This window comes from Crotalus tigris, unplaced genomic scaffold (assembly GCF_016545835.1).
Source record: "Crotalus tigris isolate CLP2741 ecotype Arizona unplaced genomic scaffold, ASM1654583v1 scf7180000024439.5362192, whole genome shotgun sequence".
Lineage (NCBI taxonomy): Eukaryota > Metazoa > Chordata > Lepidosauria > Squamata > Viperidae > Crotalus > Crotalus tigris.
In genome coordinates, this window is record NW_024100609.1 from 5,170,603 (window position 1) to 5,196,372 (window position 25,770).

A 25,770-nucleotide genomic window follows, 5' to 3' on the forward strand; every position below is an offset into this window, starting at 1 on the left:
GGGTTTTTTTTTAGATGATCTTTTTATATTCCGGATGAGCGAATGATCCATTTTTACACAAGGTAAACATAAGGAAAATGCTTTTCGTTGCAAGTCTGTTGTGTTTACACGATCAGTTAAAGCGAGTCATTTAATTCATAAAATGGCCCAAATGCACTTGGATATAAATGGGCAGAAAACTCCTCCCATCTCTCCGGAGAAAGCACACACACACAAACACGAAAGAACTCGACCCAAACGGAAACGCGCAGAGGTCAACGAAACGCCGTAGTAGCAGTAGTAGCAACAGTAGCCGCTAGAAACTGCTCACAAAGCTCGTATTTCACAGCCTGCTCAGCGGAAGGATATTTCACCTTGTTTACCCTGAAGCCGGCTCATTGAATGAGTGGAAAGGAGAAACGCGGCGAGGAGGAGGAGATGTCGAGGAGGGTTGGCAGGCAGATCGCGTGATTGATGCTTCCTTGGCTCAATGGGAAGGCCGCTCGGGTCGGGGCGGGCGTTTCTGCTGGCAGCCAGAGCGCTGCGCCGCGGTGAGGAGCGGGCAGTCAGCTTCTGCGCGGTGTCAATGTAGCGTTGGTATCGCTGCTGCTCTTGCAGCCGCCGCCGCCGCTTCTGACCCTGAGTAGGAAGGCACGGCTAGAAGAAGAAAGACTGTTAGCCACGTAAGTAGCTATTAATACATGGTGAAGAGACGATGGCTTGCTGAAAGGGATTGGCTCGGCCATCCCTTTCCTCCCCACTCCTTCTACCTCTAGGAATAAAGAACGGCGCCTGCAATATACATTTATTCATATCGAAGTGGCTGCATCGCCTCCCTCCCTCCTTTTCTGCATCTCAGGACTCTGGGGAGGGGGCTAAGAAGATCGTCGGGAGGGTGATTTTTTTTTTTTCTGCAGCGCTCTCTTTTTTTTTTCTCGTCCTTTGTGGTCTTTTTCTTTTTTTTGCTTGAATGTGCACTGCACTCAAACCATCCGGTGAACAACGAAGAAAGACCGGACATCACCCAGGCCAATGGAAAGCTAAAGAGCATCGATTTATTCTTGTCCTTGGTTGCACTTTTCCGTCTGATCAAAGGAAGCCAACGCACGCAACCAATTCAGCGCTGCAGCTCCTGAAGCTTCGCGCACTTCGTATCCTGGTAGGAGCGGCGCTTTTAGTTTGGGAAACGTTTTTCTTGCACCGCAAAGGAGGTTCAATTAAAATAAATCCGGATCTGATCAGATAGCGTACTCCCGCACCGTTAGCCGAGCGTCTCGGCAATCCGCTGAAGTTAAATACTCCGCTGCTTATTTTTTTTTTTTATTTATTTGTCTTGGGTTGCTTCTCTGAATATAGTCCTTTCCACGAGGGAAAAAAGGATCAGACGCCCTCTACAGTTTAAAGTAGGTTATTAAAAACCGTATCGAAAAAGCAAGAAAGAAAAAGCCCGTCGCCTGCTGTAGCACGTTCAAATAACCCGTGTGAAGATTTCGAAGCGAGCAATTGGAGAATCGGAGACTGATAACGAACCTGGCCCTCGGAACGCGTTTACCAGCTGTTTTGATTTTTAAACCCCGCGGCGTTTCCGGGGAGGTTCCGCTTTGCTCAGTTTTTCTACTTTGCGGGACTTCGCCGCTTTTGAGTACAAAGGTGTAGCCAAACGTTCGAATCGAACGCGGCCGAGGTTCGGCGGGGAGAATCGTTCGATCGATCGCCCACCCCACCCCCCAACGCCCCCTTCCCAGCGACGAGAGATCATCCGCTTTTTGGCTTCTGGAAACCGGACTGTAGATCCTACAGAAACCTGCCACCCGAGCACTCTTTTCTACGACAGCACAAAGGCATTCTTGCGGCCGGCCTGAAGCTGAGCGACTGATAACGCCAAAAGAATTGTGCGCGTGTTGAGTGAGTTGTGAGTGTGAGGGAGAGAGAAATTGGGGGGGGATTTCTTGGAGGGTTTCTTCTCCATCCCCATGAACATACAAAGGTCAACCCCAATCACGATAGCACGGTATGGAAGACCTCGGAATAAAACCCAAGATCTAGAGGAGCTCTCGTCTATAAGACAGACTGAATCCAGCCAGAGTTTTAGCCCCAATCTTGGCTCGCCGAGCCCGCCAGAGACTCCGAACTTGTCGCATTGCGTTTCTTGCATTGGGAAATACTTATTGCTGGAGCCTCTGGAAGGAGACCACATTTTCCGGGCCGTGCATCTGCACAGCGAGGAGGAGCTGGTTTGCAAGGTAACTTTCCTTCCTCCTCTCGCCTTCCTGCACCGAAGCTCGCATACGCAGCGTGGCCTTTCCCTGTCTGGCAAGTTTATTTTTAGAGGGTACTCAAAGGAGTGTGTGCTTGCCGGGGAGGGAACCTCCGAGTTAGGCGCTGGGTGAAATTTAATTAAACAAACAAAGCCTTGCATAATTAAACGGCTCTCAGCAACTTTGCAGACAATGGCCACGTTATAACGGTGGCCTAGAGCCAAAGCCGCGGGGGAGGAAGGACTGAAAAGGGGGGGGGAGTTGGGTTTAAAATCGGAATCCCTGGATATAGCGCTTTCCTTTTTCTTCCGATTTTTTTTTTTTTTTTGACTTGCACGATGCCAATTCTTCCTAGTCTCAGGATACTTCTCCGGGAGAGTGGGAGGGGATATACGGGGGGGGGGGGAAATAAACCATAATTTTTTTTTTTAGCCAACTTAACAATTGCATGCTGGTAGCCTAAGGCGGCAAGCCTCCGTATTGTACGTACGGTACTTATTTGGGAACAAGCTTGGAAGAGCAGCGGATTCCTTTCAAAAAAAAAAAAAAAATCAGAAGGTTTGAGCTGCAGAGTTGATTTTTAATCTGTTGGCCTTTTTTTTCACACTGATGGGTTGTTTGCAAACACCATCCCCCACCTTGGAGCAACCGTTCAAAAGCCTTGCAGAATTGCAATTTTTTTTTTAGACAAATGTGGGTTACCCTTGCTGGGTTACTGGCTTCCCATCCACTGGCCTCTTTAGTTTCATTATGAAGTGGGGTGGGGGGGGGGAGAGAGGAAACCCCCTCATGCTTGTCTGTGGGGAAACTAGCACCCATTCACCGAGGCCATTCTGTTTCCTTTGTTCCTAAAGTGCTGCGTACAGTATATACTCTTCGTGGCTGCTTACAGTTTTCTGTGCCATTCATCAGTTTAATAGATGGCAACTAGAGAAAATGGTCATTTTTGTACCTTTTCAATTTTAGATTTTCTTTTTCAAAATGCACAGTGAAGGTCTTTTGAAAGAATAAATAAGTAAAAGGGTCTTGTAATCCTGGATTTCATCGATGGCTGGGAGCAAACAAGAAGCCTATTAACATCCTAAAATAATTAAAGTAGCTTTGCACAGCCCTGCTGACTGGTGGATGATTTTTATTTAGATTGGTCTGTGGTGGGAAAATTAAATTGCACTCTCTGGTTGCTTGTAAAGACTTGCTTTGCAGGGCAGTATAAATATATTGGTCACTTGTGAATCATGGCTCCTGCATGTTAATGAAAAATTAGTTTTCAGTATTTTATACTGTTTATAACTCACTGAGGATTTGATCTTGCATGTTGTCTGTTGCAAGGTGCTGGAAAAATGGACTAATTTTATCTATTATTTAAAATGTATTCATTGGCTTATTAAGAAAGATGAGAGATTAAAACATTACATCCTGCAGAAAGAGCAATTGATATCCCCAAATGAAATGTTTACATGTAAACATGCAAAGACCTTGTATACTTTCACTTGAAATGTTTAAGAAATGATTTTGGGGGAAAAAACCCTCTTTCTTTTGATGCCTCTTGCAACCAGGAGGAAATCTGCCTTGTAAGAAACATGTAGATTCCCCCAAGAATGACTACTTTAAACCATGGTCATGATAAATATCTTAAGTTGCATGGTCATAGTAAGTAACCTTGGGGGATCCATTAAACATGCTTTATAATTAAAAGCTAAATGCCAGTGTAGGAGATAGTTGAACTGCAGCACTTGTAAATTTCTAATAATAAGCATTCAAGTAGTTAGCCCATCCTTGTTCCTTCTAAATACCTTTTCTGTGGCATATGTGGCCCCTTAATTTCATTGGGCACTTCTTTGTGACTGTTACACTCCTGTAATCCAGATGAACTCTGCTTTCCTTCTCAGAACTCAAGGTAATTAAGAATCAGGCATTCCGATATAAATAATGCAATTCAACTAATATAAATAATGCAATTCAACTAAGAAAAGGCCTTTGAAAAGTTAGTCTGAAGAGACAGTTTTGCATGGCTGTTAAAGGAAAATGCTGTTTAAAACCTGCACCTTTCTCTGTACTTGAAAATTGATCTGATATTTCTTGGACACACAGTTGTGAATATAGTCATTCAGCCTTCCCCTCACTAGAGGCTGAGGAAGCCTGTCTGAATAAGGGTGGTTGAAATCTACTGCCCCAGCCTCACAGAGTAAATAGTTGATATTTCATTCTGAGTAGATTTCATACAGTGTTATCAAAATTGACTTGCACTTCCTCTTTCTCAGATAGTGCACTAGGACAGTGATTAATCTGTTCAAGTAAAAGATTTTCATTTTGTCATCCACTTTTCAAAGATTTAGAGGGGCAATACAAACTTTTGCATTCAGTTCTCAGGAAACATTTTTTGCTAGCCTGTGATCAGGCTGGTAAGGATAGAGGCTTTAATCGCATGCATGCTAACCTGGGAGCATGACCCATTGAATTAGGCAGAGTCTTGTTTCTGCACACATGCAGCAAGTGTTATCCCATGTCAGAAGATGACAAAAATAGATTTTGACATATGATAAAAACAAGCTCACCTCCTTAGTCCTTAGCTTATAACAAAAGCCTACATTTTTTATTGTAACTTCTGCAATAACAAAAGCAAATTCTGTTTAATCTTATTATATTGGGTCTGAAGGGAAACAAATGCAGGGAATTTACCCATAATTCCTACTTTCAATACTTAATTATTTTCAATGAAATGATTGCACTCTTTTGAATCTTCTACATGTCTCAAGCACTGATTCATTCATGATTGGTGGATTTATGTAACTTTTTGTATTGGAACTCTTGGTGCACTTTCATTCATAAGCTCATAAGGGATATGCTTGCTCTTAAAGAGACACTTGCCTAGAAGTGTCAGAAGTCTGGACTCCCCATTCTAAATGCAGTGGAGCCCAGTCCAACTTAAAGGTAGTCTATGTATCCCTAGCATTTTCTCAAGAAGAATTTCTAGGCACTTCTATTTGTTTTCTTTTAATTGAAGTGCTCTGAAAGCTGAATAAATACTTGTATCTCCTATTCCTCCTATTCAGGCCATCATAAGCAAAGAGATTTTGAAACTTACTGCAACCTTTCCTATTCTCTTATGTTTTTCAAATGCATACCTTAAGACCTGAGTAACTCCATATCTCCCTCCATCTCTTAAAAGCAAAGGAAACAGTGTTAGAAAGTTCCTGTCCATCATCCTTTTGAGCCCAGTGAGACATATATATAAAACGTTTTGCCCATAGTTAATGTAACCACGTTTTACTGAGTTAAGCCACTTGTTAAAAGTTTGCACACAAAATAGTGAACCAGAAACTGGGACCCTACACCTTGGGTTTACATAAGGTGCTAGATTAAAATGTACTTGTCATGAGTTTCTCACATGATTTCAGCCAAGGAACATGTATGATTGAGTGCTGAAGTGTATACAGAGAGTATAATCTTGATTAAATCGTAGTTATAAATCAGTTTGAGTTCACAAACATGCTAACACCAAATCATCCAAATTACAGCTTATTTGGCATTTGTATAGAACACCATAAAACTTACGGAAGTTGTGGATCAGCCTTCATGTCAGTATGACTGAAGACCATCTGCTGGAAGATTAATGGGCTTCCTTGTACAGTTGGTTGGCCACTGTGAGAAGAGACTGCTGATGAGATGGGTCAGGAGTTCAAATCAGGAGGGTACTGCTTATGTCCCTATTACCACATTGGGAAAAGGAAGAGAAATATATTTTCCCCTGTATCTTGGAAAGCACAGCTAGGTCAGTAAGAAGCTTTGGCAGGACCCTTCAGTTTGGTAATAAAAACTCATTGGGACAATATGGATGCAGAAATCCTTTAGCCTTGTGTATCTCTGACGGTAAGTGGAGCCAATATACTTATTACCGATCTGTAGCTCTGAATGGTTTTGCCCACAGTCTGAAAGGAAAAATAACCCCCGTTTCTTTCCATCAGGGAGGAAAAGTGGACTCTTTCATGCAGGAGTCCACTGAGTATTGGCAGAGCTGTGCTGACAGGCCTTGTGTAGCTGATGACACAGGTCTTTCCAGTAAAAATAGGAAGCACGGCTTATTTTGCAAAAGTTGTTCTAGAATTCCATTCAAACTTTGGGAGGAAAGCATAAGACTTACAGCCTAGTAAAAGTTCAATGTAGAGCACCAGCCATCGTATCTCAAAAAGAAAATTAAATCAGATGCTGGGCCACCAGGGATTTTTAATTCTCCCGCTCCCTCACCTAGAGAGCTTTAAAAAAATCTGCCCCCTTTTTGTTTTTATTGGGAGAAAGTACATCTTTCCCTCCCCCAGCTGATACCTTTTATATTTTAACCAGCTAGCTTTGGGAGCTGGAGCGGAGGAGAAGACAAGAGTTTCATTATGGAAAATGCCTGCCCAGGGCATTAAGGATTTAAGAAAAAATGTCTCATACAGTTAACTCCTTCTTTGTCAGCCTTGTCACCCTGCAGATGTATTGGGATTACAGAATTCCCCAAATCTATGCTGGCTGGGATATTTCAGGGTTTATTGTCTCAACCCACTGGGCAGTGGCTGATTTACTAAAGCTATTTCATAGTCTTGGGTTGACCAGTACTAATGTTGAGGGGTGGGGGAGCGATTGGTCTTCCTTTTGGTAACCCTTTCTTTTACTGCAAACTCAAATTCCAGGTGTTCGACGTTGGCTGCTACCAAGAATTACTGGCGCCATGTTTTTGCATGCCTCCTCATGACAACATCAACCAAATTACCGAAGTCATTCTTGGAGAGACGAAAGCTTATGTGTTCTTTGAACGGAGCTATGGGGACATGCATTCCTTTGTTCGTACCTGCAAGAAGCTGAAGGAGGAAGAGGCAGCCAAGCTATTCTATCAGATAGCCTCTGCAGTAGCACACTGTCACGATGGCGGGCTGGTCCTGAGGGATCTCAAGCTGCGGAAATTCATTTTCAAGGATGAAGAAAGGTGAGGAAATAACATCTCTTCCCCTGCTGCTTCCTCTCCCCACTCCCCAAATGCTGTGGTTTGCCATTTCAAACTGCTTCTTTTCTGGCTACTGTTCCTGATAACATCCTCAGTTAAACTTGGACTTTGGTAGAAAAAGAAGATTTTAGTGGAGGTTAAGAGAAGCCGGTAGCTCATCTGCTTTCTAAAGAAGTATGGGTTGAGGAGAAGTCACCACTTAGCTTGTGGCCTCCCAGGAGTTTATTTAGCTATAAGATTGATGCCCTTCCAGTTGCTAAAGACAGCTTACATGGGCTGAGAGGAAATTATTATCCCAAGGTTACTCCATGAGTTTCCATGGCTGGGGGGTGATGTTCAACTTAGTTCTCTCCACTATCAGACCCGTAGCTGAACTACAACTCCCAACAGGATGATTAGGGCTGTCAGGGTATGTAGTTCAGGAATCTTTGGAGAACCATAGGTGCCCCATCCATATAAAACCTATCCATATCCCACGTTGACTTATGTACAAAAAATACATATGAAATTTTTCCATGGGATGAACTTTTGGATAGAGTTTCATAACAAATAGTTTTTTTAGATAGAACTATTAATACTACTGTTACGCAGTCAGTGAGTTGTTTTAGCTGTGTTCTTGACCTTTCCTCTTTCGGTGGTTCACTGGGAAGGGCATTTCATGTGAGTTGTATTTTTGAGCCCATCCTCTTGTGATAGCCAAATTCTAGAAGCACATATTTCTTTTCTTTCCACCCGAAAAACTATTTTATGCACCTAGTCTTAAACTCTAGAGTTATAGCTACACTTTTTAGCTGTTATCTGAACATTTTCATCATTTCCAAAGTGATGGCAATGTCTCTTGCGCTGAAAACCGAGTGTGGGTTATTTTAAAAGACTAACAGTTGGATCATGTCCAAACTTTTCAGAGGCTACAGTTTGATTCATTAGATTCACAAAATACCAATTGGGAAAATTGTCAAGGTGCCAAACCACTGTTATTGTTTCTCAGGGTTTTTTTTTAAAATGTTGCCTAATCAGAATGCCAGCACTTACTTTAAGTGCTTTTCTGAAAGAAATAATAAAATAGATGAGATATTTTTACAACAATATTTGACTTGTATTTCAATTTTGGTGTGGTATCTTGCCTCATGATCCTTAAAGATCTATAGAAAGTTCATCTCCTGTTCCACTCTGCATCGGTTGCAAGAGCCCTGGCATTGGTTAGTCACCTGCAGGGATATGTAGAGCTTGCCAGTTTGGAAGCAGCACATTCCAGTCTCCCTCTCGACCGTGCTTTAATTTCAGTTGACTTTTTGGCCCATGCTGTTCTGGAGGAATTTGGGGCTTCCATAAGTAAATTCTGTGTTCTGCTTCCATTTTAGGGGATTTGCTTCCAGTTCCGTCAGAACTACCCAGAATGGCACGTCTGGGGGCAGGAGGTTTAGCGTGGTCTGGAGAGGGAGTGGAATGTCCTAAGGTTCTCTGGGTTTAATGGGTTTTGCACATCCCTAAGCATTAGGCTGCCCTTCATTGTTGGAGGCAATGCCTTTTGAAAAAGAGCATCTGTTATAGTTTTAAAACTCTCACTTAAATGGGATCATGGAGGACACATGATGCTACAAAAATGGCTTGTTTATTTTCAGCTTAGGATGTTATGTGAATATTTTGTATCTTGTGGTTTATAACTCATGAATCAGGCTGTTTAGGTCTTATTAATCAAACTTCGGTTACATAGTATAGGATTTGGACTCCCACTCTGGAGAAACAGGCTTCAAATCTAGTGAAAATGCTAGCAAATGCCAATGTTGTCATGATTCTTCTCCCCAGTGGTCAATGACCTCAATTGTCACTTAAAGACTAAAATTGGGAAAGTTAGAATTGCAAACTTTCAGCAAAGCAGTCATGTGGCATCTCAAGACCACTTTGCTCAACGACTCAAATTCTGGGCCCAGTTGTTGATCCTGTATGGAGGACTACCTGTGTGAGTCTGGTGTATGGGGAGGACAGAAATGTATGTGATTTTGCTTGGCTTGACTCTGCTCCCATCCCCTGTGAGAACACATCTTTTATTTTGCGCACACAATCTTTCAATGAGATTTAGACTTTGGATTTAGAACTAGTAGGGAAGGAAATTGAACTTTGCAGGGTTCCAACTCTGATTCAGAAGATATGTTTTACAATGCACAGGAATACGAACGGAATACCTGGTGATTGACTCACCAAAGCAGCTTATTCTTAGGACTGGGTTACTGTAGCACAATCCTGCAGAGCAGCATGATCTTGGAACTGGACACTGTTGCTTTAATGAGCCTCGTGGGTGATGGCCTTTGTAGTCCCACACATTTCAAAACATTTCTTCAGAACCGAATTTGAAGTATTGTACAGAATTAGAATATAGGAGGAGAAATGGTCAAACACGTTGTATAGGTAAAGCAAAAAATGTATTTATTTGGTGCAGAAATCTGTTAGGGTTGACCCATTTACATGGCACTTATATTAATTCATTTTGATCACAGAACTTTAAAAATCTGGTAATGTTTCATAAGCCTATAGGAATTATTATCTGGGTAGGGCTGATTTGTGCAAGCCTATAAATACCTGTTAGTGTTAGCTATTCAGCAATACTATAGTGGCAATAGTTCTCCCTTTCAGCTTCATATAGAATGTACGTTCTTAGTAATTACTAAAAGTTGTGGGCGAATGGTTGCTTTTAAGAGTTCCAGATTTCAGCATTGCATTCATTCATTCTGGAAAGTCATACATGTTTAAAATCGGTATACAATGGTTGTTTGATTAAGATGTGTAGAATATGGAATGCTTTTTTTTTGCCTGCTGAGAAAGAACTTCTAATTCTTTCTGAGATCTTCTTCTGTGGTGTATTGTGAATGCAGAGGGTAAATAATAAACACACCAGTTCAATCTCTCCTCTTTTCTATTGTGCTTTATGTTTTCTCTCCATGAGGAACATAAACTTACAATTAGGGACCTTGTGCATCCAGGGAGGTTTCTGTGCTCTTTGAAACCTGAACTTTCAGATTTCTTTATTGCGTATATTTGTATAAAATAAAGTGGTAATTCCATTCTTGTTCCATTAATTGCACTTCCATTTCCTAGCATTCTTGTATGTTCATTTCTTCTTCCTGATGATGGTGCCTTGTCCACATGAGTCCTGTTATTTCCTGTTTAGGAGTAAAGTACTATATATTTTGAGATGTAGTTATTGTTCAGAAGTTCCATGTAGCTATGTATTCCCAAGTATATACTTTGTTCTGAACTGGCATCTTGCTTTGATGTATTCTTGGTTGTGATATAGTGTTCTGGTGCTCAACCTCATCTTGCAGGAGATTAATAGGCAGTCGTTACTACATGAATTATGTTGCTCTATGCTTGGTATTTTAAGACCTTGACATATGTGCATAAGAGAGGGGAGTAAAGCTTTGGATTCTGATGAACAAGATCAACTATTATATCTGAATTAGTGTTTAAAAGATGCTGACTTGAAATATTACTTTTTATGTGGCACAATGTGATCTACCCATATTTTTATATGTATATTTTATATTCTTTCCATTAATAGATTTAGGAGATTTTCTGGCAGTTGATATCTTCTTTTTTTTTTACTGAATTGTTGAGTGTGTTACCATTTATGCTAGTGCCCAAATACAAAAGATTGGTCCCTTCTCACTTTCATGGATTGATTATTTTGATCAATGTTACATAGTCAAGCTATTAGCATTGCCTGAATTAATTAAGATGATGTTTTGAATTTAAAATAATATGTTCAGCTTTTGTGTTATCACTTTTTTCCTGTTGCAATCATTTTGTCCTGCCAGTAAATCATATTCAGAGAGTACTTTTAAGTCTTCAATTAAATTCAAATGTTGGCTGTCATAATATTTACTGCTTAGAATTCATACTTGTTAATCAGTTTTGCTAGTAACTTTTTAAAAAAGATTCTATTGTTACTTTAGAAGCTTTTTGCATTCTAGTGGCCATTTTTTAACAGTGAGAAATATCTCTGGATTGGGAAGACAATAATATTTTCTCATTATGTTAGGTGTTAGGAACAATACAAAAATGTTACAGGTCTAGGAGCCGTGCGCAAAGAACACCACATCCATAAATAGCTTCCCCCATCGACTGGAAGTTACCCTGATGATGCTGGCAGCTGCCAGCGAAAGCTTGGTATTTTATCTTATTAAAACTTTTTATAGTTTTATAATTTCCTGGTGTTCGTGCATTTTTGGCTAGTTAAACATGAATCTACCCAGGAATCACCTTTTTGTTTTTAGCATTCTTAAGTGTGTGTGTGTGTGTGTGTGTGTGTGTGTGTGTGTGTGTGTGTTGAGAAAAGTAGTCGAACACCGGGATAAATAAAACCTGTTTAATAAACTAACAACTGTTTGATAAACTTATATATATATATGTATGTATGTATGTATGTGTATATATATATATATATATATATACATACATACATACATACATACATACATACATACATACATACATACAGTTTATCAAGATGGATGCATGGTAGGTAGGTAGGTAGGTAGGTAGATAGATAGATAGATAGATAGATAGATAGATAGATAGATAGATAGATAGATAGGTAGATAGGTAGATAGATAATATTCCATATGCAGATAGAATAGATCCCCAAATCAGATGGATTTCTCATGACTGTCCGGTTAAGAAACCAGGCTAAAACAGGGAGACCGTAAATACTAGTGCCACCTTAAGGCATGAAAGCCAGCTGGATGACTTTGGTTCACTTCTCTCTAAGCCAGTGGTTCTCAACCTGTGGGTCGGGACCCCATTTGGGGTCAAATGATCATTTCACGGGGGTCACCAAACCATGCTGCCCGCCATTTTTTTCCCTTTTCCCTAGCTGTCCTACTCCCTCTTATTAGTGGCCACACCCACTTGGGGGTCACCACAACATGGGGAACTGTATGATGGGGTCACGGCATTAGAAAGGTTGAGAATCACTGCTCTAAGCCCAACTTAGCTGATCTCATAGGATTGTTGTGGGGAAAATAAGAGGAGGAAGGCAAAATATAAGTTTGCCACCTTGAGTTATGTATAAAGTAATAAAGGTGGGATAAAAATCTAATCAAATAAACATAAGAAAGTCACTTCAATGAATTGGATTCAAGATTTCACTGAAGGGGCTCAAATAAAGTATAATCTTACCTCTTCTGAAGATAGCATTAGTTCATTCTAGGCTTTGGTTTTACAAGTTCAGGGAAAGGCAGTTATCTCCAAAACACGATCAGTGATGCAAGCTCTAGCATTCCCTACTTTTTGCCAAGTAATAGATTTGTCTTAAGCATTGGATCTTTGTTCTTCATCTGTTATATATGCTGTGACAGTCCGCTGATCTTCAGTTACTAAGCTCCAACAAGTGCTTTCAGGAAGAACAAATCCATATGCTATTTTCCTCGAAAACAAACCAAAGAAGCCCAGTTTTCTAGGAATTATGAGTGATACAATAAGGCTATTTTAAGATAGATCTTAACACTGAATTTCTCAGCTGATTTGCGTGAAAACAGTCAGTAGAACAATGTATTAATCTTTGCAATAATAATCAGTCATGGAACACAGTGTGGTCTTATATTAATCATTCTCTGTGTAACCTGATGAACAATACTGGTTTTATTTCCATTTTTGCAACTGAGGAATGAATCTGACAGTTCCTTGCTGAAGGCCACACAGGAAATTGGCGAAGCAGCCTCTGAGAGCAAATATCCCAGATGTTTCTGCCACAAGCAGAAGTAATCCTAGGTACCGTCATCTGGCAATAGCAATAGCATTTAGACATATAGGTCACTTCACAGTGCTTTACAGCCCTCTCTAAGCAGTTTACAAAATCAGCATACTGCCTCCAACAATCTGGGTCTTCATTTTACTGACCTCAGAAGGATGGAAGGCTGAGTCGAGCTTGAGCCAGTGAGAATCGAACTGCTGGCAGTCAGCAGAATCAGCCTGCAATACTGCATTCTAACCACTGTGCCACCACGGCTCATTGGTAGGGCTCACCACTTACTGAAGATAACCTTCCCAATTATTAGATGGCAATTCAGATTTTCCGATGCTCAGCCCACCAGCAATTGCTTTAAAAATATGTTCAATGAAGAGAGGAGGCTGGGCTGGAGCCATTCCATCCTATAGATTGATTTTTTAAAATATTCATATTTTATTTCTTTATATATTTTGATATTTTAAAATACTAAATATTTTTCTTTTTGCTATTCCTAGTATGTATACCAAACCCAGCAGGTCCTGCTTTATGTACCTTTCATTGTACGTCTTGTCTGTTAATGGCATTTAACTTCTAAGTCAACTAGTTTAATGTTGTGGTTTACATCATTCTTCTGGCAGCAATTGCCTGTGGCTAGCTAAACTGGAATTGTGGATGAAAAGGGGAAAAAAAGAGCCAGCAAGTGGTGTGCTTGGTGCAGCAGTTGCCCTATAAGCTCTTCTATTTGCACAGATTTTGCTTCTCTCAGATCTTGTGTTTAGCCTAGCAGGGATCAACAGAGTCCTCATGTGGTTTGTGGGTTTGGCTGACTCAACTAAAACAGACACCAGGGAAGCCCTTGTTGTGAATTGCACTCTCAGGCATGGGTAGGATGGTAACTTTACGCTGGCAGCACACTTGGAATGTGAACAGGTATGCTCCCGGTATTACTGTTGTGATGGGGTTTGCTTGTTCATTAAAGGCTGGGCTGGCCAACTATGGTGGGTGTGGCCATGCCAAGGAATATATAATTTACTCTTCTCTAGAAGCCAAACAGGTGAAATGAACCTCCTTTCTCCTAACTCCACAGGTTTACCTTCGATTTTTCCCATAGGCAAGGTGGCACTTCCACAAACAAAACAGCCGCCCAACATTTTTGTCATCCCAAAGGGGCTTTTTCAAAAGGCAGCTGGACTTAGTTTTTCCTTGAAGACGTTTCCAAGACGCTTCTTCAGTTCTATATCATAATGCTTCAGAGCTGAAGAAGCTTCTTGGATGAGAAGCGAAATGTCCAGTTGCTTTTTGAAGAAGCACATTTGGACAACCGTGACCTGGATGACCGAGAATCTCCAAGGACAATCAACATTTTTGTCATTTTCCAAGGATGCTTATTGCAATAATTGTGCAATATTCCTAATTCCAGTTCCCATCACCCTTTTTTCTGGAACTTTTCTATTTTGTCCCTTTGTTTCTCCACCAGTAAATGTTTGTTTTTTTCTCTTTTGCTTGATCTAATATACATGCTGGGTCCATACCAGGCTTCCTTGAACCTTTTTGCCTTCCCCCTCCCCCCTCCCCACAAAGACATAGTTATGGATATGAAGATGAATAGACCTTATTAACTTTGGAACAGAATGAAAAGCTGCAAGGTCAAATGGAATAGCTCCTTAGCTGTGGAAGGTGAAAGCAGAGGTTACTTTTCATCCCAGAAAACTAATGCTTTTCCTAATGAATTTTGAATTTGCCAGTGTGTGGGAAGGCTGATTTTTGTCCTCCTTGGCAGCACATCTCATTTATCAAATGGTAAAAAGTGGATTAGTTACGTAATTTCATTTGGCTTCAAAGTACATATATACTGCCTTTTCTATTGAACAAGTTCACTATTAGATTCCAACTTTCTATTAGGGATTATTATGTTTTGTAAGGTCTGCATACATTTCAGGTTTTTTTTTTTTTAAAAAAAGGGCATTCTGAAATTCTAAATCAGGTAATTGAAAATTCTTTGTACAGTATTAGGCAACCTTGGCTCTTTTATGACTTGTGGACTTCAACTCCCAGAATTCCTGAGCCAGCCATGTTGTTGACTTTACAACAGTTTGTTTAGTGACCGTTCGAAGTTACAACGGCACTGAAAAAAGTGACTTATGCCCGGTTTTCATTCTTACCATCATGGCAGCATCCCCATAGTCACATGATCAAAATTCAGATCCTTGGCAACTGATTCCTATTTATGACAGTTCAAATATCCCTGGATCATGGGGTCATCTTCTGACCAAGCAAAGTTAGAAAGGGAAGCCAGATTCACTTAACAGCCTTGTTACTAACTTTTAATAACTGCAGTGATTCATTTAACAACTGTGGCAAGAAAGGCCGTCAAATGGAGCAAAACTCACTTAACAAATGTCTCAGTTAACAGAAACGTCGTAAGTCAAGGATTACCTGTATATAATGAATAAGGATGTAGAACTTTACGCTCCCAAAAGTGTTTTTATTTGGTGCAGCTCTGCAGGAAGTTTAGGGAACTGTAGCTTCAATTACTTTGTGATAGCTCCTCAGAATCTCTTGATACACAGGGCCTTATCGTCATACTTGATTCATTCCTTTATTGTGGTTCTGAATGCTAGAGGAACTCCTTGATTGCGCTCACCCCAGAAGTTCCAAAAACCATCTAATTATTTAAAGCCAACTTTTTAGCCCCAGATGCTCAGTGTAGGACCGGCCTGCAGTGAAAATTTTGAAACAAAGATGATGATGACTCGCCCAAGAACAAACCATGTAAAAGAGATTCGAAGGACCTGTAGCTTTGCAGTTGTTTTTGACAAGGTCTCAGAGAGCCTAGTCAGGAGTGAGAGCTTCTGGGATCCATTTCTAATGTGGAAGTTGCTTATGTTCCACAGGTAGTCAGTCCTCAGCTTACGACCATTTGGGTAAAGTAACGAGCCTTTGGAAAAAGTGACAATGACCTCAAAGTTGCAGCTGTAGATGTTTGGCAACCGACTTGCATTTATGATGGTTGTAGCATCTTGTCAGGTGATTGTGATTTGCAACCTTTCAACAAACATAGTCAATGTGGGGAAGCCAGATTTATTTAATGACCACATGTTTCACTTAATGACCCTGTGATTTGTTTTAACAGCCGTGGCAATTTGCTTAACAACTGCAATAAAATGATCATAAAATTGGGTCTGGTCCTGTGATGACTTGCTTAATGACCTCGTCACTTAATGACTGAAATTCCAGTCCCAATTATGGTCACAAGTTAAGGACTGTCTGCGTGTTGAACTTTTCTGGCCTTGAGAACTGTCCTATTGTATGGAAGCACCATCAAGGAACTTATTAAATCTTCTACCAAGAGAATGGTAACTGGGTCCCTAAAGAGTACTATTAAGATATTCCAGGAATGCATATGCTATACTTAGGTTAACTCAAACCACCTTACAGAAAACATTTTTCTAATACAAAGGAATGGGTTTATGATTGAGCTATGATTTGAATGGGGACTTTTTAGCTCTCATTCTTGTTCTTGGAAACCATGCTGCCTAATTTCTGAGGTTTTGGTGCTGATTCTGCAAATAAGGCAGAATTCACTTCTGCTCTTTTAAGAATTTATGAAGGATTTTATCATTAATATAACCTGAATCTTTAAAGAGTTATGCTGGAAAAATGGGGGCAGCAGTAAATATGGGGAATTATTTTTCTTCTCACCCTTTTAACTATGCAATTTTATCTCTGTGTTTACAATCCAGGGGGTTCAGAAGTCCTGAACCATGCACAACCTCCCAGGCTGATTGTCCCAGGGCCTTCTAATTTATGGCCGGTCCCATGGAAAGTTATCAATATACATTGAGTCAGCGACCTATCTTCACAGTGATTCATTTTCATAGAAGCTTTCTATTCCTTGTTTAAGGTCCTCGTATTACGTGTAGTCCTTTTACAACAGTTCATTTAGTGACCTTTCGGAGTTACAGTGGCACCGAAAAAAGTGACTTGCGATCGTTTTTCACACTTAATGACGTTATAGCATCCCTGTGGTCACATGATCAAAATTCAGATGTTTAGCAACTGGTTCATACTTGTGACGGTGGCAGGGTCCCCGGGGTCATGTGATCACCTTTATATAACCACCTGACAAGCAAAGTCAATGGGGAAGCCAGATCCACTTAACAACCGTGTAACTAACTTAACAACTGCAGTGATTCATTTAACCACTGTGGCAAGAAAGGTTGTAAAGTGGGGCAAAATTCACTTAACACATGTCTCACTTAGCAACAGAAAGTTTGGGCTCAACTGTGGTCGTAAGTTGAGGATTGCCTGTATTTTCCCCATGATCTCTTTCCTTAGTTCAAATCTTTGCTTGTACTAATTGAAGTGGGAGCCTAGAAAATTCTACTATGTCTACTTGAAACAATTATGTTAAAATATTACTGAGATGTAATAAATCAAAATTCACACTAACATTCTAACTGATGGTGCTATCACATCCTGTTTCTGAGGTACTTTTTTTGTTGTTCCCCTTTCACAAAGCAGAGCCTAAGTCAAATATTTTGTCACCCATCAAGTCTTCATCCTTGCAGGTACTTCTATGTAAACAACGTGAAGTCCTTCCCACAGAATTTTCCTGCAAGTCAGAAATTCTTTAAAATCCCCAGATTTTTCTGAGAAGAGACTTAAAAGAACCCATTGTGGGAAATACCTTAAGCTGTGTGCTAATGGCTCATCAGAAATAACTAAGGAGTTCATACTGAAAGTAGCTGAACTGATCATGTTTCCTTCTATTGCTGAAGAGCCATGTCTGAATGCACTCAAGTAATGAATGTGGCATTGATAAGAATAGTATTGTTTTTCATGGGCTTCCCTGCCGGTTTCTATGGGGACAAAGACGCATTTCCCGTTTGAGTGCTATTTGCTGCCCTCTGATTGCACTTTTGTGGTTTCATTCACCAGTAATGGGAAAGCATTCATAGACAGAATCACTTCCCCTTTTTAAATAGCAATGATTCAGGCTTGATTGTTTTCTTAAGCATTATACTAATGCAGGGCTCTATCAGTGATCTGATAAATGCATAATGCTGTCTTTCTAAGCGTCTCCACTTTCTGAATTGAAATGGTACACTGTAATTACGCTGGCCTTGGGAAGAAGCTTTGCATTATATAGTAAGTTTTGTAAGGCAGGTCTTCTCTCCTGTGAAAGCCCATATTTATCAAATTTTAATGCTGTCATTCCCATAGCTAGAGTTGGAACAGGAAGACACGAGCAGTTCCTGGAAGTCCAGAGAATTTGTGGTGGCAATAACTAGCTACTTGAAGGGTTGTATCAGCTCAGCTTATACTGTAAGCTTGACAATTACTGGCAGTGGTGGCTGCTATACATTTTAACTGTATTAACTCTTGATGACATTTGTCTAACCTGGAAGTTTGGCACAGCTTCTCCAGTTCTTTGCACACCATACATCATTTGGAGAAAGGAGTGAGTTTGCATTTCTTGACAAGCCCTTCTGACAAGGGCTGCAAGGATGGGAGATCTCCTGGGAATTCAGGTGCCTTGGGCCAGACTTGGGAAGTTGAAAACGTCTCCTGAGAAAAGACAATGGCCAAACCCCACTAAGGAAAAGGCATGGATGCCGTTGCCAGGAATCCAGCTTGATAAGAGGCTGTCTTCATCTTTTCAAGTTAGCATTTCCCCTTGGCATAAGTAGAGGACATGGGGAGAGACGAGGACCAATCTGTTTAACTGGCTTTTGGAGAAGAATCTTATTCTCCCCCCCCCCTTTTTTTTTCCCCCCTCTTTCTCAAGAGTTGGGTAAATGTTATCTTGTTGCATACCTATTATGAGAAGGTCAAACAAACCAACACTCTGGATTGTGGCTATTAGTTCTATCTGCATGGTGTACCTTTTTAGCAACAATTACCCTCAATTAATGCAAGGATTGCTTGATTTTCTGGAAACGTGTTTGTTATTATTTTTAATAACGGATGGAGTGTGTGTGGGGGGGGAGACTGCATGTGTGTAACACAGATGTTTATCCTTGGTGTATTTGCTTCGGTCTCATCTATTCAGCAGGATGAGAACATGGCTACTGCTCCTTTGCTTGATCCTGCAGGAGATTACAATAGAACAAGTGGATTAATGCCAGCTGTTGTTCAGTGGTCTAGTTTTAAACAATCTGCTCTCTTCTGAGTGCAGGTCCTTGATTCTTAAGTACAGGAGATGATTGCATTGTGGTTTTTTTTTCTGTTTTATTTTGCTGGTCCAAATCCAGTTCAAAGGTAGTAGCTATTCCAGTGTGCATTGTTGAAAGAGGCAGGAATGTAACAAAGGAGCACGTTCTCGTTCATCAACCCCCACAGTATGTTTGGCATCAGATATCTTGGAGGAGAGGGAAGAGCTGAGAAAAGAGGGAGGGAGCTACATTCAGCAGGATTTTATATCAGAGAATAAAATCAGAAGAATGTAGATGCCCAGGAAGTTCTTTTTAAAGATAACCAAGGATAAAACAATAAGGGAGAGACTGCACAGCATGTTTCTGCCATTCTTTCCAGGCCTTTTACCAGTGGGCACCTTAGGAAATATCTGAATTTTGTTCTGGGTAGTTGAACACATTGCCCTTCACTCACTGTGTTTTTTTTTTTTTTTGCTCCCTTCCTCTATTCCGTGTGTGTGTGTGTGTGTGTGTGTGTGTGTGTACGTACGTACATTGTGAAGAGCAGAGCAAGCTGTGTATAGGTAGTCCTCCACTTAAGACCACAATTGAGCCCAGCATTTCTGTGGCTAAGTGAAACATTGGTTAAGTGAGTTTTGCCACATTTTACGACTTTTCTTGCAACACTGCAAGTTGGTAAATTAAACGGTTGTTAAGTGAAACTGGTTTCCCCATTGGCTTTGCTTGTTAGAAGGTCACAAAAGGTGATCACTTGTCCCCCTGGACACTGCAACTGTCATAAATATGCCAAGCATCTGAATTTTGATCATGTGACCGTGGGGATGCTCCAATGGTTGTAATGTAAGAAAACAGTCATAAGTCACTTTTTTCAGTGAAGTTGTAACTTTGAACAGTCATTAAATGAACTGTTGTATGTAAAATTGTTATTTTGTTTTCTGGAAAGTTTTTCTCTGTAGCCCCAAGATGGATCTGGTCTGTTTTCCAACTCACTTTTATTTTTTGTTGATTTTTCCTACCATGCAAAATTTGGTCCTTTCCTGATCAATTCTTTCTGGTGGACTGACAGGATTCTAAGCCCCTTTACCTGATTTCTTTCTGACAAATCCGTTCAGGAGAAGGGGGGGGGGAATAGTGTGTTGTGGTTTCTGGTATTGTTTCATACAATAATAGGCAATTCATTGTTGGTTACAGTGTTAAAGGTTAATTGGTATTTAATGAAAGGGACATGTATAAGCAATCCAGAAGTTGCCATTGGGAAAATAGATTTATAATACATCTCTACATGTTTAATGGGATGCGTGACTTCATTTAAGTCAATGTGTATGCTAAAGGGTTATCCAGCTTCTATACCCTTTAGGGATATTTTATTTTCTCGAGGCTAGTAGGAATGGTTATATTCCCAAAGAACTGATGTTCAAGATTGAAATCAGCTGTAATAAAGTTGGTTTGATTTAATGTAGTAGTACAGTTTTTGCAGATATTGAGCTCATGCACTTGGATTTTATGAGACCATCATTCTCAGGGACCAAGAGCTGCTTACTGATTTCTCAAGCAGGGGGAAAGCTCTAACTCAGTTATAAAGCACATGCTTTGCTTACAAAAACTGTCAGATGTTATGCTTGACATCTCTGAGTTAGCTTATGTGCAACCCAGCAGAATGACTGACTGTCACCCTACTACTGACAGTATTAAGTAGGTAGAGTAACCCTGGCCTATATGATTTGACTGAAAAATCTGACTGCATTCCCTTTCTATACCTACTCTGTGTGTGTACACACACACACACACACACACACACACACACACACATTTAAAATTAAAATATAAGGTACATTTTTAACCATATGCCGGTGGTGGGTCAAATAAATTTGTTTCAGGAAAGAATCCAGTTCATGTGCGCTCATAGTAGGCAGTCAGCAGTCAGCTTTCCTTGTGCATTTATCTGAATGGATAATTCAGGGTGGGACTTCGGTCTATGCTAGAGATGGCTTAGATTTGCAGGTTTTCCATCTATTTTTGGAAATAGCTGGCCAGAGTTCATAAATAAGATAGCCATATAATTTTTCTAAGTAAATGCCTAACAACAAGGGAAATCAAACATACACCACATTTTCTATGACACACCTTAGTGAAGTATTAAATGCACAAAATGATAAGCATGAACAAGATTTATAAATCTGGTCAGATTGCTACTTGATACGGTCCTCTGCTTCTAACCCGGATCTGACCCAGAACATCCCCCAATACCCATGCTTTTTCCAGAATGGGGATGTTCTTCAAAGTTATAGCAACTGCTCCTTTATGTTCTGGGTAAAACAAGAGGATAGGGAACCTGCTGGATATCGATATGCATCCTAGCCTGAGTGAATATTCTTGCCTTTTGTTTGTTACCTCGTATGAGTCATTGTCACTAAGTCTATTCTTTGGTTTGTTATTTCTTGCTCTGCAGGTCAAGAGTAAAACTGGAGAGCCTTGAAGATGCTTATATATTGCGAGGAAATGACGACTCCCTTTCTGACAAGCACGGATGTCCAGCCTACGTGAGCCCAGAAATCCTGAACACAAATGGCAGCTACTCCGGCAAAGCAGCGGACGTGTGGAGTCTAGGCGTCATGCTATACACAATGCTAGTTGGACGCTATCCATTTCATGACATTGAACCGAGTTCTCTCTTCAGTAAAATCCGCCGTGGGCAGTTCAGCATTCCAGAGACTTTGTCCCCCAAGGCGAAATGCCTTATACGTAGCATCCTGCGCCGAGAGCCCTCAGAGAGGCTGACTTCGCAGGAAATTCTGGACCACCCTTGGTTTTCCACAGATTTTAATGTGTCTAATTCAGGATATGGTGCTAAGGAAGTAACAGATCAGCTGGTGCCTGATGTTAACATGGAAGAGGATTCTGATCCATTCTTTAACTAAGCGTCAGGACTGATAAAGGTAATGCATGGTCCAGAAAGGACAACCTGAAGGGAGACCTTTCTGAAAATGCAGAATTATATCTCTGTCTCATCCTGGCTTGATAGCAAAAAAAGGACCCACTTGGAGGAAGCTTTTGTTTTGTTTTGTTTTTAAGGCTGGAGAGGGAACATTCAAGAACCAATTTAGCCTGTGAATGGGTAGACAGGAAGAATTGTTGCTATCAAGTTAGACTGACAGCGAGGAAAAAAAAAAGGAGAAGGCAGCAGCACCGAGCAGCTTTGCTTCTCATTTTTATGGAGCCAAGGACACTGCACACCCAACGTTTCCGATGCAGCCACCAGTACACCACTCCTGATCCCATTTCATTCAAACACTTACGATTCCCAGTGGATAGGAACTCTTGCATTTTGGCATCGCACTGTTAGATATTTAACTTCAGCCATTATTCAGGGAAGGTACAATTCGCTATTATTTTGTTCCTTTGTTTCCTGTTTTCAGAATCTGAATCTGGGCTTCATCTTCAGGAGGACGGGTAGGAAGCACACAAAGGACAATATGAGAAGTGAATGCTAAACAAGGTTTTGGAACATATCTCTGGATTCCTAGTTTTAAGTTGACAGATATGTTAACATTTTTTGGGAAATGATGTTTGGAATGTTTTATTTTGGAGGGAAAAATTCTCTCCTAATCGGTTGTATTCAGATATTCTCCTGATCAGAACCTACAAAAGATTCTTTGATCTAGTGAGGGCTTCTCTGCATGACAAAACGAGTTTGCTGAGGGAAACTCTCTGTTTGCCACTTGAGGAGACACTCCTGAGAAAATTATACAAGAAATTACACACAGTAGAATAAAGCTGTAGCGATGACCCTCCCCATCGTCTATCAATAGCAGTTTCCACTGGATCAAAGAGCTTTCTGTAAGCAGAGTAGATTCAGTTGAATACAAGCCATTGGTTTTGGTGGGCTTGTTTTGGGGTTAGAGCTTTTATTGCAGGGAGCCAGAAGTCAGACTTTTTCACCATGTAGTCAAAAGACTATAGAATTGTCTTCTTTGGTTTGCCAAGGACTGTTGAAATACTGGCTTTCACTTTGACCCACTACACATAAAGTTGACCAGGTGGGGCGAGAAGGATCTCCTTTGGATTATTTCAAGAAAGAAACAAATTTGATCTTAGAACTGGCTAAGCCTCTACATGTCCTGAATATGCACAGAAAGTGGATCTTTCTGAAGTAAGAAATATGTGCCACCTGCCTCTGCCCTGAATATCTTGGTAGGGCAGTGGCTTAGGTTCTCTTGCTTTCATTTTTGACTTACAACAAGGATGCTCTTTTATTTTTCTGTTTATTCACCTGTTAATAAGCTGAACATTGCTGGGACACAGACCTGTCTCCTGAAAAGTACATTGTAATATGCACCTTTTTTATTGTCAAGATTTTATTTATTGATGAATCTGTCACAGTTGTGATGAATTTAAGCCAGTACTTCAATTACGGGTTGACTTGGGGTGACATGTTACATGCTGTAGTTAACAAACTTGTATTTCTCTTCAGGTATTCCTGTCCCTGACTGACACATTTTAACACCCCCCCATCCCCCATTCCTCCTGCAGGTCCACCCCTTTGTTAAAGCTTTCATGTTGATTTAGACTGGCAAATGATTTTTATTACTGCTTTTATATTGCTATATGACATTGGAGGAAACAGCGGAAAACCAACACATCTTTTTTTGGGCATAGATATTTGTGTTTCCAGTACCTCAGCTGTTCTGATGTTACTGCCTGTATGCGTTTTTGTGAAGTGGTCCTGTTTTTTGGATAGGTACATGTGGACTCTGTAGTTTGTAAATGTTACTTGAATTTTGTGCTTAACTATAGTCTGTGGCATGTGCGTACAGCTACTTGGCATTTGACGTATGAATGCTCTTCGCCTGCCCTGCGGGAAGGTTTTGATCCCACTTGCCGAGATGATGGTTCAGAGTTCCTTATCAAGAGACAAAACTGCAGCTGACCTGCCTTGCTTCTATTTTGGTATCTAAGAATATAAAAGAGTAACGTTTTTACACTCTGAAGATGGTGCTGTGTTGAGGGACTTCTTCTGTTTTTTTTTTTTTAAGCATTTATTTTATAAACTCGTAGGAAGAAAGGTTGGTGATGTGCATGGTGGGATTTTACTGCCTCTGGTGCTTTGTCTTGTATTTGGTTTAATGTTTTTTGTCCTAATCTCTTCAATAAACAAAATTGTGCATATTTAACTAAACTTAACTTGTGATGGCTTTTTGTCCCTCCCCCTTCCAATCCTACACCAGCCGTGGCTAATTTCAGGGAAAACATTGCTTGTTGTCTATTTTTAGGATAAATATTTATTTATTAAATTTATATGCAGCCCATTATTCTATTAAGTGACTCAGAACATCGTAAAATAACATGTAAAACAATTAGAATGTTAAAAGCATTAAAAACATGGAGCATTAAAAGTTAAAACATTAAAATTAACAGCAGTGGATTTTAAAAAGACCAAATAGGCTAGAGGGGAGAGAATTGTCTTCTAATTTGCTAGCCACCTCCAGAATGAGATGTCCCCCCTTGGGGCCCCATATGTTTACCCCATATTTGTTTGAAATTCTGTCTCATTTGATTTCTTTCTTACCTAGGCAAGATTCTTTTAGCCTAGAGGTATCACCCAAGGAACTAATCAATACTTTCATTAAGATAGGTATGGATGACCCAGATGACCAATTTGCCGCTGCTAACTTGCCACAACCAACTCACCACGGCCAATTCATTATACAACAACTCACTGTGGAACAATTCGACAATTCAATTTTATTATTTCAAATAATTTAAAAATTATAATTTTTGTCATTCACATTTCATTTTGTCCCTCCTTTGGCATCCTTTCTTTTATTATATTCCACCATTTCTTCAATATTAGTTTAACTCTTGTTCTGCAGCCAATTGTCCTGCGGCGAGTTGTCCAAAACCTGTGGATGACAATCCCATACATTATATTTGTCTGTATTGTGTTACATTAAATTCAGATAGTTTTTCCTTCTATATAAATGTGTCAATGGGACATAAAAGTATGACTGGATGATGCCATTACTGGTAGTCCTCTGTATCGTCAATTTAGTTCTTGAATACTCAATAAAAGATAACTGTAGACAAGTAGAACAATATTAAACCATGTACTTTGCAAATTCTTGAAAATACAAGGGAAATTTGTTCCAAATCTTGGAAAGCCAGGATCAATCCCTGAGTTAACTGGATTGATGGCTCTGTTCCATGTAACTTAATCTACCTGTAAGCTGAATGTGTTCAGCCTGTGGTTCATTAAGCAATTTTCTGCTCTGCTTGAAGGACTTCAATTGCTATGGCCAATCCTGCTGCAATACCACTAGCAAGAGTGAAGTCAATATTATTGGACTATATTTAGTGTTAAGGGGCTTAGGGAGAATATAGAGAAAAATTAGGACTTTAAAGAGGCTTAAGATACCCATTTTGCGGTTTAAAGCCGCCTAATGGGAAATAGCTGCTCTTCCTTGGAGAAGGACTTAAGTTTAAAGAGTTTAAATTTATAGTATTTTCAGTCTACAGGTTCATAGCATTCATTTAACCCTTTAATGAGCCTACCACAATACAAAAATATGCTCTAAAAACATTGGCTTTACCTATCCTGGACTGCAACTGAGGTATTTGGGGGTGGAACCAAACCTGTGGGACACCTTGACTATAAACTTCAAAACCCAT

At 40.2% G+C, this 25,770-nt stretch overlaps 1 protein-coding gene across 3 annotated transcripts; it reads left to right on the top strand.

Annotated features, from left to right (window-relative positions):
• The first annotated feature begins 382 nt into the window (after positions 1 to 382).
• TRIB2 (tribbles pseudokinase 2) lies at positions 383 to 24,280 on the top strand. Of its 3 annotated transcripts, XM_039331890.1 has the most exons (4): positions 383 to 2,222; positions 6,911 to 7,203; positions 21,554 to 22,040; positions 22,521 to 24,280. In XM_039331890.1, the coding sequence occupies exons 1-3, from the start codon at positions 1,953 to 1,955 to the stop codon at positions 22,020 to 22,022; spliced, it is 1,032 nt and encodes a 343-aa protein (XP_039187824.1). In that variant the 5' UTR covers positions 383 to 1,952; the 3' UTR covers positions 22,023 to 22,040; positions 22,521 to 24,280. The 3 variants fall into 3 exon arrangements, with proteins under 3 accessions (XP_039187824.1, XP_039187825.1, XP_039187823.1); XM_039331891.1 differs by having other exon boundaries at positions 384 to 662; positions 21,554 to 24,280; XM_039331889.1 differs by having other exon boundaries at positions 385 to 2,222; positions 21,554 to 24,280.
• Positions 24,281 to 25,770: the final 1,490 nt, after the last annotated feature.